Source organism: Siniperca chuatsi, linkage group LG10, assembly GCF_020085105.1.
Source record: "Siniperca chuatsi isolate FFG_IHB_CAS linkage group LG10, ASM2008510v1, whole genome shotgun sequence".
Lineage (NCBI taxonomy): Eukaryota > Metazoa > Chordata > Actinopteri > Centrarchiformes > Sinipercidae > Siniperca > Siniperca chuatsi.
In genome coordinates, this window is record NC_058051.1 from 11691455 (window position 1) to 11706795 (window position 15341).

The 15341-nt window shown below is 38.2% G+C and overlaps 1 protein-coding gene across 5 annotated transcripts; it reads right to left on the bottom strand.

The window, feature by feature from the left end:
* Positions 1–1212: 1212 nt before the first annotated feature.
* mybl2a (v-myb avian myeloblastosis viral oncogene homolog-like 2a) lies at positions 1213–11867 on the bottom strand. 5 transcript variants are annotated; one of them, XM_044210396.1, is made up of 14 exons: positions 11720–11867; positions 11498–11572; positions 11206–11298; positions 9388–9490; positions 8992–9063; positions 8666–8758; positions 8339–8559; positions 7938–8058; positions 7507–7560; positions 7041–7285; positions 5802–6504; positions 5146–5388; positions 3943–4143; positions 1213–3303 (listed from the first exon to the last, which is right to left on the bottom strand). In XM_044210396.1, exons 2-14 carry the CDS (start codon positions 11506–11508, stop codon positions 2701–2703), a joined length of 2763 nt encoding a protein of 920 aa, XP_044066331.1. In that variant the 5' UTR covers positions 11509–11572; positions 11720–11867; the 3' UTR covers positions 1213–2700. The 5 variants fall into 5 exon arrangements, with proteins under 5 accessions (XP_044066331.1, XP_044066332.1, XP_044066333.1 ...); XM_044210397.1 differs by having other exon boundaries at positions 11206–11265; positions 11720–11866; XM_044210398.1 differs by lacking the exon at positions 11206–11298 and having other exon boundaries at positions 11720–11866.
* Positions 11868–15341: the final 3474 nt, after the last annotated feature.

The window sequence follows — 15341 nt, forward strand, 5'->3', positions numbered from 1 at the left end:
GCCTAAAAGATGGTTTGATGAAAATACGTTATCCTTAAATTTGAATAAAACTAAGTTTATGGCTTTTGCTAATCAAAAAAATCTAAAGTTTCACTGTCTATAGATGGAGCTTATATTGAAAGAGTGTTTGAATTTAGATTTTTGGGTGTGATAATGGATGACAAACTGACATCTAAATCTAAATATATTTCTGTTTTGAACAAAGCAAAGTATATGTTAGATTATAAAGCAATGCAAATTCTGTACTGTTTACTTATTTTGCCATATTTTATCTACTGTGTGGAAGTGTGGGGCAACACGTACATGAGCAACATAAAGCCATTGTTTATATTACAGAAAAGAGCAGTAAGAAATATTCATGAAGTGGATTCAAGAGAACATACTGTCTATTGAAACTTAAAGATTTAGCTGAATTACAGACATTTTTAGTTATGTACAGGGAAAAAAGCAGATTATTCCGAGAGTTATTTGATTTTAGTTCAGAGGATCAAGAACATGGAAGGAAATTTGATTTTAAGTATCAGTATACACAGACTACTTTAAATCAGATGTGTACTTCAGTGGTTGGCATCAAACTGTGGAATTCTCTACAGAATGATTTAAAGGGTTGTATAAATATCTTTCAATTCAAGAAAATGTATAAAGAATAATTAGACTATATGAATTTGTCAGGTGATGTCTTTCAGTAGTTAGTGAATTATTGTGTGGCTCTTGCTTCTGTTTTTCCCTTATGTTACTGTATGTATTGGTTATTAAGTAACTGTAATGGACAGACCATTTATTTCTATTGTTTATTTATGTTTGAGTAAGGGGCAGGCAAAATAAGATTTCTCTTCTCCCTGCTCCTTTTCAGTCATGGAATGTGTAGAGTTGTTTTGATTGTGAATCACTTTTAGCATTACCATGAGCGGAACAAATAAACAATAAAATTAAGCGCATTTGAGTGCAATACTTACAATAATCAGTCTGATAGGTTCCCCAAAGCCATCTTCTATTAAAGAAGTTCCTTTTTTGATTGGTAGTTTTTATTCTTCCTAATCATTTTAGTCTGTGGTGCTCGGGATAACCTACTCTAAACACTAAATTGGCCATCCTTCCACTCTGTTCCCAGCTGATTACAGCATTAGTAACATTCTAAGCCAGATAGTGCTCTTGTAAAACACAGAAATAGATTTGAACATGTGAAAACTGAGGGCTACAGATAGAGGAAACTGTAGAGAAAAATAGATTTATTCTTTTATACAAGTACATTCTCTGGATATTTCCATGTGTAGACACAAGAGGTCAAAGGACTCAAGTTTACACTGATGTTTATTACCACAATATGAACAATCATCACTGCAATAAAATCAGTTAGCTGTCATTGAATGTGAACTTTAAATTGTTTAAAAGCCTACCTGTGTAATAATGCCAAATTGAGATGCAGAATGACTTTTCCCATCAACTCCCATCAGACATTACAATTCATGAGCAAAAACAGTTGATAAATCATCAAGGCTCTTGAGAAAACCATTCATTGTGGCAACTTTAAAGCATCGCTGACCAATAAAAAATGAAAATATAATCAAATTGTAGACTAAGACTTATAATATAACATGGTTTTTACAAAAAGATGAAGTCTAATTCAATTTACTGCCAAGTGACCCAACACACAGTCTGTCAGCACTTAGCGTACAGCATACAAAACAAATAAATTACAAGAAAGAAAAAAAGGGGGAAACTGCTTACAAAAATGTACAGTGCATTTATTGGAACTCAAGTTTGACTAGAAAATATTAGTCACTTAAACTTTTTGCTTTAGGCGTTGAATAGCCATGCACGCACACTGATTTACCTGCCCAAGAGTACAGCTGTAAAGATCCAATTTCTGCATCAAGAGAAACACAAGCTGATTTTAGATGATTTGATTGTAGCATCTTTCAAATTATTTTAATGGCATTATAAAAAAAGTTGTGCATTGTGCATTTTCAATACTACCACTAGGAGTCACAAAGTAAAAACATTTCAAATCCTACACATAAGGACTTTGACCACAGATGCTTAATTTTCTCCTTTGTCAGTGACAAGGTAGCGGCAGCACAAGGTCTTCAGAGGAACTCATTTCAGTTTGAACTGAATCAGCTACAAAGAAAGACATCAAATTCCTGTTCACTGTTCTGGCCGGCATTTTCTACAGGCATCTCAATCCACTCTTCAGATTAAATTGTGTTAAGTGTTGAATTATGCTCACATATAACAAGTCTTTATTATATATTATTTTTGGAATGCAGTTCAGCTACTTTGTGTAAAGGCAAAGAGAAGCTGCCTTTCACTTTAAACACTTGCAGTCATCTGAACACACTATCCACAGAGAAATGACAACTTTGAGCTCTCTGATGGCGGCCTGCTGGTTGCCATTGTGCTGTATCTCGTTATTTCAACAAGAGATATTCTGAATAGGCTGCAATTATTTTCAATATACTTAATATATTTTGCTACTGTTGACCACTACTGCAAGTTAGAAATGATGCTAAATTCAGTTAGTTTAATCTAATGTTCGAAAAAATTGAATTGAGAGGGGCGGTGTCAACTGGGTGTGCAAGCACAAATTATAGTAAGTAAGGGTGCTGAGTTTCTGTTTAATGCAGGTATGAAGAAGCAAGTGTGGGGGTTCTTTGGGTGGAGCACGGAATAAAAGAGACCCAATTATCACTTGACCCATCAGTGTTTAGTGACCCCGCTGGGCTTTTTAACAGTCTTTGTTTTTAAAGAGTTTTTGTATAGAAGCAGTCTCTCTGTGGTGTGAGGTGGCAGGCGGTTCCTCTTGGCTCTTACAATACACGCTGCCATCGGACACAGCCGGTCGAAGCCCCCTGAGGTGGCCGGTACTGCCAGCAGCTTCTTGGCGATGTCCTGGAGCTTGGGGAACCGAGTAGCAGATTTCCAGTACAACACACTGGAGTTGCTTTCCCACAGTGGTTCTGATAGGTACAAATCAAGCTCTGATGTCTTCATGGTCTTTGCAGGCGGCTGGAGGAAGTTAAAGATTGACTTGCGCTTCAGATCGTTTCCGCTGACTCCATCACAGTTGTTGTCGTCTGAGCTACCACCAGATGCCTCCATCAGCGTGTTGGCTTGGCTCTCCTCTTCTTCATCCTGCTCCTTTTTCAACTCCTTGCTTGTCTGGTCTTTATCTGCTTCTGCAGGGGGAGATGCTGAGGCCTCCATGCTTCCCAGTGTGGCTTCCACGATGGTGCGAGCCTGGCACTTTGACGGAGGTGTTAGGAAATCTGTCTGGTCCTCCAGTTTCGCATCAGAAAACGGCTGAAAAAAACAAAACAAAAAAACAATAATAATGTTCAAACCAGGGTGAGAGTTCTGATATATGTATCGTTTTCTTTGATGTACTCACTCCTCCCACACATCACACTTTTCAAATCCTCCCTCAGAGTGTCAGACACTGAGCCAACAGACAGGCCCTTGGACTTATTTCACCACTATCAGCAGCTATAACCTCATAATTTATTTAGAATTTACATTTTCAACTGTGCAACCGTGTTATACTCTGGCATTAATACTGCATTTACGATACATTTCAACTAATATTTCTTATTTATACTATTCTTGCATTTGAACACATTTATATATCCCATTTCTCAGCATTATTATTATTATTCACACTATTTTTATACATATATTGTAGTATTTTCTATATATAGTTGTTTATAGTGTAGTATAATGCACAGTGTTTACATACTTCCAGTTTTGCTTGTTTTCTAATAATTTCTCTATGCTTATATACTGTATATTTCTATTCTAGAATGGGAGCAACTGTCACGTGACCAATTTCCCCCTGGGGATCAATAAAGTATTTTTGATTCTGGAGCTTTCAGTTCATCAGCTCTGTGGATGCAAAATGGCAAAGCATGACAAAACTGCCATGCTTCTGTCCTTATTCTGTACCTGCAGTTTGATCCTGGGGTCGAGCACAGCAGCTAGTATCATGTCCTTCTGGTGAATCAGGGACTGGAAGTGTGTGTGGAGGCCTGTGCGCAGGGCCTTGTTGAAGTGGGTGTAGTTAGTGACAAGGCTCTCCATGGTCTTATCAAGGCCAATGAGGGAAGGTATAATGAAAGAGATGGTCACTCCATTTCCTTGCAGGACCTTGGTTAGAAGAGGCAAAAAGGAAATGATCTCACATAATCTTCAACCAACTAGAGCTGCAATGATTAATCAATTAGTTGTCAACTATTAAATTAATTGTCAACTATTTTGATAATTGATTAATCGGTTTGAGTAATTTTTTAAGAAGAAAAAGGCAAAATGCTCTGATTCCAGCTTCTTATATGTTCATATTTTCTGGTTTCTTTACTCCTCTATGACAGTAAACTGAATATTTTTGGGTTGTGGAAAAAATAATAAATTTGAAGATGCCATCTTGGGCTTTGGGAAATACTGACATTTTTCACCATTTTATAGACCAAACAACTAACTGAGAAAATAATCGACAATGAAAATAATTGTTAATTGCAGCCCTACTACCAACAATACCATAACACTATAATAATGTATTTCTATACATGTATACAATATTTCTAAGGGGTTCACAGAGAAAAATAAGACTGACAAATTACAACATTAGTGCTGCAATATTAAAGGATTTATCATAACGTTTTTGTTTGCTCTGGTTCAAGAATTCAAAGTGCCCAACTCAGAACAAATTTCAGTCACAGCCTATACTGTATTCATCACCAAATAAGTCAATACCGGCCTAAATTTTGATTAAGAACATGTAACACAATGTTATTTTAGGCTGACATTGCCTAGTGCAAGTATTAAAGATGATGGTAATTTCAACGTCTGTTACTTGGAGTGATGACAACCCTGTTTATATTTCTTCTGAAGCTGATGATTCGTTCTTCTTACTTGATTAATTGCCACAGTAAATGTCAGGGAAAAAAGTAACAAGAAAATTTGGAAATTCCAGTATAAATAGGAGAGGTTTGGTGTCCAAAAAGCTCAAAACATATTAGGAGTTATAAAAGTAATAACTCATTAACAAGTAATATAACATTTAAGATTCTTATATGTGATCTTTGTAAAAAAAAAAAAAAAACTATAATCCACTACATCCAGAATACAGTTCTCATTAACTTTCTCTTTTACCTGCAAGGCCTCCCCAAATGGCTCAAGGAGACCCAGGATGTCAATCACTTGCTCCCTCTTGACCATGACCAGAGGTGGGGCGCTGGCTGTGTCATTAGCCTCTATGCGAGCCTGGGCTAAGAGAGTCATGATGGCGCTCCAGGCGGACTCCTGCACCATACGGCGTAAAGATAGCATCATGGAGTTCCAGCGACAGTTACTGGAGGAAGGGCACAAGGACACGTTGCACTCCTTCAACAAAACCTAAACAATAAAATGATGCAAAATGGTCATGTTAAAACAATTCAGGAAAGAAATATTTGATCTCTTTGAATCTCTGTTGTCTTAAAAAACAAAACCCAAAAATTGTATTGTCAGACGTCAATTAAACAGTTTATAATTCTATAACTGTGATGATAATTAGCTGTCTGGTGTATGTTTGCACACAAGGAAAAAACAAGCACATCTTTCTCATGTGATGTGCAAGCTTGGAGACTTCTTCATAAAACATTCTAACCAAACCTTGATGTTTCATGACAATGAATTTGAAAGGGTTAACAATCAGGGCTAATGAAAACATAATTAAAACAAAACACTCTGGTGCTGCTGTCCCATCTTTGGATGTAAAATCTATTTAAAAAAAGTGTCAAATATCAGTTTTTGTCTATTTCTCCTACCTCGCTCCAGTAGGCGCTGCTCCTAAAGAAAGCCACCACGTTGTGGACCTGTGAGAGCAAGTTTTCCACAACCCTGGAGTTCTTCAGTGCCTCCTTAATCACCAGTTGCAATGTTTTGGCCACACAGGTGGTCCTGGTCCCAATCTGCAGCTCTGAAAAGGGGGACTCTGTTTCAGACATCTGGTCTGAGAGAAATGCCACTATCTCATCTCCATCCGGCTCTCCCCTGTTGGACGAGCACATGATCTTGTAGTCGCAGAACAAGTTGTTCCCAGCCAGGGCTTCTTTGGCCTGGTTGGCGAGGACGTACCCAATGTTGTGAGGAAAGATGCCATAGCTCAGCAGCACACCTTCAAACTCCTTGGCCACAGCGGTGCTGAGGTTTTTGTGGATGAGGTGACGGAAGGCCACAATGGGACGGCGGATCTGCCAGGAATCACTGACAAAGTGGAGCTGCACAACTACGATGGGCTCCTCCACTGGATGGGATTGATCCCCTGCCCAGAGGTCAAAGGTGACATGAATGGCTCTTTCACCATCTTTGGATTTGGCAAGGCAGGCTTTAAGGTCACGGATGAGCTGAGGCTTGATTGTTCTCTCCACGTCATCATAGAGCTGTAGGCCCATGATACGCTGGGACAGCTTGTTGTATTCAGGGCTGATGGTACTCATGAATGACCTGAAGCCTGCGCCTTCAACAAAACTGTGGAGAACAAAGTGAAGATACATTGGCATTGTGCATTGTCAAATGATGTGTGTGATCTAGACTGGTGACTGGATGTCTGTGGCTCAGGAGGTAGAGCGAGTCGTCCACTGATCCCACCTCCTCCTGTCCACATGTCAAAGTGTCCTTGGGCAGGACACTGAATCCCAAATTGCTTCCAATGGTTGGCCAGCACCCTGTCTGGTAGCTCGCTGCCATTGGTGTGTGAGTGTGTGCGTGATTGGGTGAATGAGCGTCAAAAGCCTTGTAAAGTGCTTTGGATAAAAGCTCTATATAAATGTAGCCATTTATTTATGATTTTGTCCATTTGGTAGGCATACAGAAGAGGCAACTAGCCTTCAGCTGCAGTAATTCAACAACTACACAAGTAGTTGCTTCAAAGTCTGGGACACACATGACATCATCCAGGGAAGGCAGACTCATGAGAGGATTTCTTTGATTTGGGGATTAACAATCTTGGGTATCTTGACAACAACCCAACAAGGACACTAACAGCCACTAGCACTACAAGTCACCTGAGTGGCAGCATGTCTTCAGCGATCATCCTCAGCGCTGCATCGGTAAACTTTTTCTGGTCCACCGGCGCAGCTGTTGGTGCAGTGCCTGAGCTGGAGCTGGGACTGGAACTTGAACTGGGGGGCAAGGATGGACTGGGGGAGGAGAACTCTCTCCTGGATACTAAAGGCTGTGGAAACGGAACAGCCGTAATTTGCTTGACTTTGTGACGGTCCTTCTGCCTCTTCTCTTTCTCTGACCGGACCTGCAGCAAAGCAAAGAGCAGGACAGTGAAACCAAGCTTGCCAGCTGGGAACATCATAGAAAAAAATATAAAACATTTAGGATTTTTTCTATGACGACACTGGTGATCGTTGTATTACTGTAGCCGACGTAGCTCTGTGAAATTTGAGTGTTTCTCATTAGGTAAAAGTTTAGAAGCAAACACAGCTGAGTCATTATAGAAATCATTTATAGCAAACTTACCACTTGAGGAGTTACTGGTTCAGTGTCTAATACAACATCACACTTGAAGTCCACCTGTAACACAACATATAATGTGAATACACAATAGTGTCTCTGCTGCAAAATATTGTAACAAAGCTTTTATTTTTCTTACAAAATATGACCAGCAGCCCACATAATGATTAGATAGTATATTAGTATTGATTTCATAACATGTAGCAAGTAGCATTATCTTTGCATTTTTGAAACTGTAATCAACAAACATTTTACCTGCTACATCCCTAAGATGATTAATCAACTATCAAAATGTAATCTATTAAATATTTTTTATTAATTTATAATCCATTCAAATTTCCTCACTGAGAAATCACTGAGGAAAAAAAACGGAAATCGGTAAAAGCTGAAAACAATGAGCCTGATACAGTATGAGCTAAACTCAGAAAGTACTGTACCTCTCCTTCCACAAACTGTTGAATATCAAGGGAAATGCTGTCAGCGTCATCTTTGTACAAGCCCAACTCTGCTTTACGTTTGATGGTGGAGTTCCAGTGATTTTTCACAGAATTGTCTGTCCTGCAAGAGGAATCGAAAATGTACATTAAAGTCTCTGTCATCTCTTTTTAAAACTGATCAAGGGTGACCCGATAGTCCCGGTTCATTTGCTGCATGTTATTCCCCTACTCTCTTTCCCCACATGTCACGTCTCTCTCCACTATCACTATCAAATAAAGGCAAACAGTGCCCAAAATACAATCTTAAAAAAAAAAAGAATGTTGGTAGTGAATAATGCATTTGACTTCCCCTCTTCCACCTTGTTAAATTTCAGCAAATCAATCACTGCTAACTGACCCACCTTCCAGGGATCAGTTTGGCAATCTCAGCCCACCGGTTTCCCAGAATGGAGTGGGCTTTGTAGATGATAAGGTCTTCTTCATTGGTCCAGGAGCTCTTTTTGACCAGCGGGTCAAGGTGGTTGTGCCAGCGCTCACGACATTGTTTTCCCAGCCGCCCCTTTAGGTGCTTGGCAATCAAACTCCAGTGTTTAGTGCCATACTTGCCCACCAGCTCTACTATCTGTCCAGAGCAAATAAATAGGTAAACACAATAATAGTAACACAATAGTAACTATAGACTGTGTTTAAGCCTGGTATGTATCAGATGTTCTATGTAATTTTTCCACCTTTTCGTCTTCCTCTTTGGACCAAAAACCCTTGACTAAATCAGGATCCAGGTGCTTTTTCCAGCGGTGCATACACTGGAATTCTGTCCGCCCCTGTCAAAGCAAGAGGAAATGTCTTTAAACCATCTTCTTTCAAGATGAAAATAATTCAACATGGAGAGATTGATTAGCATTCAGAGATTTGCATTTTATAAGGTCAATGACATGACAGACACAATGTTGCAAGCCCTCTGGCTTTATTCTGTTTTATTAAACTTTAAATGTTTACATTGCTGATTCATTCATTCTCTCTTACTCAACTGATGTTGCTTCTGCTGAGTACTTACCGGTAAAAAACTGGCAATGGTTTTCCAATCTTTTTTCCCAAAGTTGCTAATCAGGATTTTGAGATTTTCATCCTGCACACAAGAAAAAAAATCAGTTCAGATATATGTGAGCTTTAAGGTCAGCCTTCAGGTTTAAGTTATCATGAACACAGTTTTTTTACTTTTGACATTAGCTAATGAACACACCAATCAAGAGAAACTCACGTGACAAAATTTCTTAAGCATGTGTTCGCACCTCTGCTTCAGTTGGTTCTTCTTGCTAGCATGCAGACTTACATTTTAGTCACTGACACTAATGTAATAAACTACTTGAAATCACAGTCTGAACCGTTGTCCTTACACCACCTTGGTTTATATTTCAGACAATCATCTGATGACAAAGTCCTTTTCACTCACCTCTTCCTGCGTCCATTTGACTTTACACTTGGTATCATCCTTCTTCTCTGCAGTGTCTGAGTCAGTGTCAATGCACATTTTACTATCCCCCTCTTCTTCCATGCTGCAACCACACAGAAAACCAATGATTAAAATAAACATGTATTACTGGATTTCAACATATAGAGATTATTAAAAGTGAGAAGACACACTAGATGGTGATTAGACATCATGGCATACAAAGTGTACATTGATAAACTTATGATAAAGTTGATATGGACTTTATAATGGTGCTAGTTAAACACTCAAAACAAAATTCCATTCAATTGCATTGCATTGGTATAGCCTAAGTTTCAGCTGCAGATGTAAAAACAGTCAGTCATGTTTAGCTATCCCCTTAAACAAGAGCAAACGTGTCACTCTCTTAATTAAGCGTGTTTAAATGCTACATTTAAGGTGACACCAAGATTTATTACTATTACTATTAGAATGCCACTGCTGATTCAATGGCAGATTAAAACACAAGTTGTATGCCACTGCTGGCTAATGCTGCCTGTGAAAATCTGTTCTCTACAGAACACTCCACAATACCACTGCTAACATTTTATATAATTTGCAATTTAGCATCAAAGTCTATAGTAAAAACAATGCAGATACTAGACAGGAGGTACACAGAAGGAAGCACACAAGTATTGGCAGATACACTCAGTGGCCACTTTGTTAGGTAAATCTGTAAACTCTAATGCAATCCAATATAACAGCTCTGCCATCAATTCTATCTTTACAAAGATAATAATGTTCAGTTTTGTTTATTAATGAAGCTGTAGTTTGCAGTGGTGTTTAACTGGACTGCATTATATTGAGAGGTGTTAGTAATGTTTTGCGTCACCCTAGGGCTCCTCGATATGGTAAACAAAATCATATTTTTATCATACCTTATACCTCAAAAAATTGCAGTTTCTGCGATTTGGATATTGCACTTGGCCATATTGCGATTTGGATAATATTTCGATTAATTGTGCAGCCCTACGTCACCCCATTTACAAACACGTGGGGGGAAGACTATAAGAAACACATGGGAGTCCAGTTTTACTTTACTATTGTTTACCAATGGGAAAACATTTGACACCTTCTCTGCAATATACTCAAAGAAATAACCTAGATATGTTGGCAACTGTTTAAGTGTAGAGGAACAAAGTTGCCACAACTGTTTCGCAAACAGCTAAGACATGCAAACTTGCATGTTTAACAAAAGATACAAACAAAATATTACTTTAGTTACACTGTCATTTAGTTAGCTAACTTTTAACTGTTTCGTTGTGTAACGTTACAAAGCTTGTGTATTTCACTTTCCCGTCCAGCAACCTATTCAACAAGCAAGAATGCTGTGCTCACCAGCAGCGAGCTAGCTTAACTGCCCAAAAGCTGAGATAGCTTAGTAGCTAACATTAGCTGCTGCAAACCAAACAAGTTAACTACCTCGACATAAATATGAAGCATTCAGCTATATATCAAAACAGTGCACTGAACAACTCTCAAGACAAAATTATTGCGATTAATTGTTCAAAAACTTACTAACTTACATATCAACTTGGCTGTAACTTCAAGCTAGCTTACTTGGCTAGCAGGTCCCATGAACACGCTTGAGGAAACTAACGTTGACTGTTAGATCAGATAGTAGAGCGCCTCCAGCGGCACATGTACGCAAATGCAACAAACCTGCCCACCTTTCAACATTTTTATCGACGAAAATTTGGTGTTTGTGATCATTTCGATGTTAGTAGCTGTAAGAGAGAAAGTTAGCTGACATGACAGTAGGGAGAACACAGAAATTCCTACCTAAACTTCAGATTGTGCAACTGCTTCTGGAATACAGCCGGGTCCAGCTTTTCGAGCTCACTACCATGACACAACAGAACAACGGCTTTTAAACTGGTTATAAGGAGAGGAAACAATCGTTTTACTCTCATACGGACAACAAAACAAGGCAACCACTTGATTAACAACTGTAACGATGATTACACTTAAATTTTTACCGCTGTGATACATTTCCATTCTTAGCATTGCACAAACACACACTTAAAATAAGGCAACGTTAACATGCACGAACGTTAACGTTTCCCACACTTACCCGCGCGACATCCCTCCTCTGTCTCTCCAGTCTTTGCTCGAGATACAGACTGGAGCTCTCAACTGCTAAGGCTAGCTGGAATAGTTTAACAGCAACAAAAATAAAAGGTCTTTTTAGGAATACATGAACAGTCGAATAACATATGCTGAATGCAATGTGTGTTAATTACTGAAATACAGAAACAACTAAGGAACTCGTGGTGCTGTATCAATAGAAATTTACCCGGGACTGAAACTCAGTGGTCTGTTCAAGAACACTACGGGTAAACAGCTATGTACACTCCCCGGAAACAATCCATCTGAGTGACAGTTTCAACCGACGCTAACGGCTGCTGTTGCAAAGACGTTGAGTGGTTACCACATTTGTTTAAAAAACGAATCAGTCTCGATCACATTCGTGAACGTTGTATTGACTCTTGTGTAAGGACAACACTAGTTCAGCATTAGAAACATTTAAACAAAATTAAGCTCTTCACAAAATCACTGACGAGTCACTTATTTCTGCTAGCCAGTTAAGTAAGTAAGCAGCTAAACACTGCTCAAACTGTTTTTGGAGTTTTAAAAAGCTCTCCACGTTTCTCAAGATTGCAATAATGGCATGCTGACTCACAATATCAGTGTAGCCTAAAAAATGAGGCAATCTAGTGTTTGTAATTTAAAGAGGTGGCGCAGCTAAAAAAAAAAGTGACCAAAAGTGTCATCTTAAGATATACCACAGAATACCATATAACTTTTGTGGAATTAATACCTGAAAATACCAACATTAACCTATGATAGGCTATTACAAAATACCACGTTATCTCATTTAATATCAACAATAACAATATTTTACCATATTTTCATCAATGGTAACACTCACAAATTATTATCACAACAGTGTCAAAACAATAACACAGTCATGGTAGTTTTAACCTGACCCATGTAAACATCAATTTATTTATTTCAACTTTATTTCTGATTTGTCTTCCACAATTTGCTGTCACAGGGCATTGTTATTTTGTTACATGTACGGTAGGCGCATGTAGACCTGGCTATGTTTTGTGTCAGAATTTATAGCATTTTAATTTTGCCCGGACGTGAGTGCGTGCGTGTGTTTGTGTGTGTGTGTGTGTGTGTGTGTGTGTGTGTTGGTTGGGGGGGTGGGTTAAGTTGTACAGCCTTGTTCACTTCGCCTGTTTCAACGTCATCCCTGCTCTCTTCAACAGTGTTGCTAAGCAACTGTTGGTTCCTCACAGTTACTTAAACCAATGTGCTTCCACACCCTTTCCATGTGAGAGAAAAGAACATATTTTGAATGAGTTTGCACCTTAATGTCACATTAAAGCTGCTATCCTTGTCCAAAACTAGTAGATTTGCTGTTGCCCACATAATGATACTGTAGTGAAAATATGGGAAATTATATTTGTAATGCACAATTGTGCATTTGTGTATTATACAGTCTTGACTTTTGTTTTTATTTTTATGCATTCAATTCCATCAGTGAGTCAATCACCCTGATCATTTTTTGTATTTCTCATTTTGACCACTAAGTGAGGTAGTTGTACAGTAATGCACATAGTGAGCTGTTAATAAGGGCGCAACTCTCCACCTGTCTATTTTCTTCCCACAGGTGAACAGGCTTGTCTGGTAGGATTAATAATTGACCTGTTCACTTTGGAACATTGAAATGAATGAGTCTCTGCTGGTTAAGGTGACCACTGCTTGCAGTGATTAAAGTGAGTTTGTGCAGAGATAAAACAGAGAAGAGATAAAAACTGATAAGATACAGCAATGAAAAAAGACAAAACAGCCATAACATAAAAGGTAACACACCAACAATGTCATCTTTTAAAAACGACTCGAAACTCTGTTTTATATTAAATCTTTTCCAAGAATGATATCTTTTGCTCTTTTTGCTATAGTTATCTCTGTTTTACCAGTGCTTTTATTGTTTCGTTGTTTTTCATTACTTTGCTTTGCTGATGTCATTGGATTGTTATATATTTTCCAATCTTTTATTTTATTTTTCTTGGAAACCACTTTGTTATGTTGCTATATAAACAAAGTTACCATTACTATCTGGATTTTATCCCACAACCCTAAACACAACATAGTGAAGAATAACAACAGGAAAAAGTAACCAACCCTGTACATATGTTCTAGCATACAGGATGTTGTCAGTCTGCCCTTACATCGCCCTATCTGAAAGAGGTTGGTACAAGCATTATGATAAGATGGAATACAATTCTTCGGTTTATCTTTACCTTCTACTAGCCTGTTATATACATCAATGTGCAATTGATGCCCGTTTTGTCCATTTTTAGAGTGGATAATTGATAGTTGATAATGATTATAATGTTTCCATGTGATATGGATGATCGCCATTTTAATGTTTGTAATTCTTTTCAACTCTTTTGTACATAGTTACACACATTCACACCTGGAAGCTGTTCAGTACAACCACGGTTGGGGGTTAAGGGACTTGCTCAAGTGCACCTCAGTCGTAAGCACTGCTCTTTCACTTTCTCCACTCAAAGTCCAGATTGAACTGGTGACCCTCACCTTTAGGCCACCACTGACCCTAAATGTACTCTATCTTTCATCTTTTTCTTGTATTCTTCTCTTTCTCTCCCATAAGACATTTTGAAAAGTCACAGTAGGAAAAGTACGGGTGTGAATAATAAAATTGATGATGGCTGAATTCCATTTAGCTTCTTCAGTTGTGTTTATTGTCCCCATCCTACTTTCTCTCCATTCTGTCTTCACTTCCCTCTTTTGCATTCCTTCTTCTTGCTCTCCTCTTCTAACAGACAGAAATGTTCAGTTCACCAGCATTATTTGCTTCACACACAATAACGCATGAACACAATAACAGGAACACCTGTGCAATGTTACTCAATCCAATCCAATTCAACATCCCTCCATTAACTACTACATTTTTGAATGCTAAGATATTGTTGGTCCACATCAGTGATAATGCTTGAGGGCTTAGGTTGTGGTGTTGTTGTGGATAACATTATATTATAAGCTTTTGTTCACCTTTTTATACAGAAGCATTCAGCTACTAAGTAGATGTGTGAGTTTAAATGTGTCCTTGTCCATTCAGAGTGGGCAAACATTAAACAGTGATGACAGGTAGTAATAGCATGATATTTGCAGAGCTGAAGTGTGAAAAATCAGTGTGTTTGTGCCAAACGGACTTTGAGCGATTGTGTCCTCACCCTCTAGTCCGTCCCTCAAGTTGCACAATGTCCTCTGTCAGATCTGTATGAATTACACCTGATTATCACTGATACACTAATGTGTGAGCAGCAGTTTTGTTGCAGCTGGTTAAGGTGGAACTGATTCTAACTACTTTATTTACTTCAATATTACCATCACCATTGTTCTTGACCCAGTGCAGCACTCCCTACTTTATTTACTGTTGGGCTGTTTAATCTGCAAAAACCTCAACCTTATAAAGACATTTTTGTCTGTCTAATTGAGTCCCACAAACCTCATTTTGCAGTACAATAAGAACATCAACATTCAAACCAGTGTTTAATTAAAATCAACTTGTTTAAAAAATGTTCTAGAAATGAGAGTCTTTATATTGAAACAAGAAAGAATGAGGCAGGTCGAGGCACTAGAATTAGGAAAAAGTTGATTTTTAGAAAATTCTTGATTTTCAGGTTGAAATATTTCTATTACATAGCCATTTTTCACTTTTTATAAGAAAATAAAACTTAAAGGACCCCATTCCAGACTAAAATGACTCGATAAAAGGGAGATTTTTTTTCACTGTATCATGCATCCTGTTATAGAAGATAATAACTAGTAACTGTGGCTGTCAAATAAATGTACTGGATTGAGAAGTACACTATTTC

Excerpts from the sequence above, each read along its gene's own strand:
- mybl2a (XM_044210396.1), bottom strand. Across the intron at positions 7,286-7,506 it reads AACCAGTAACTCCTCAAGTG|GTCCGGTCAGAGAAAGAGAA; the intron begins GTAAGTTTGCTA and ends GCTTTGCTGCAG. Across the intron at positions 3,304-3,942 it reads ACCCCAGGATCAAACTGCAG|CCGTTTTCTGATGCGAAACT; the intron begins GTACAGAATAAG and ends TGTTTTTTTCAG.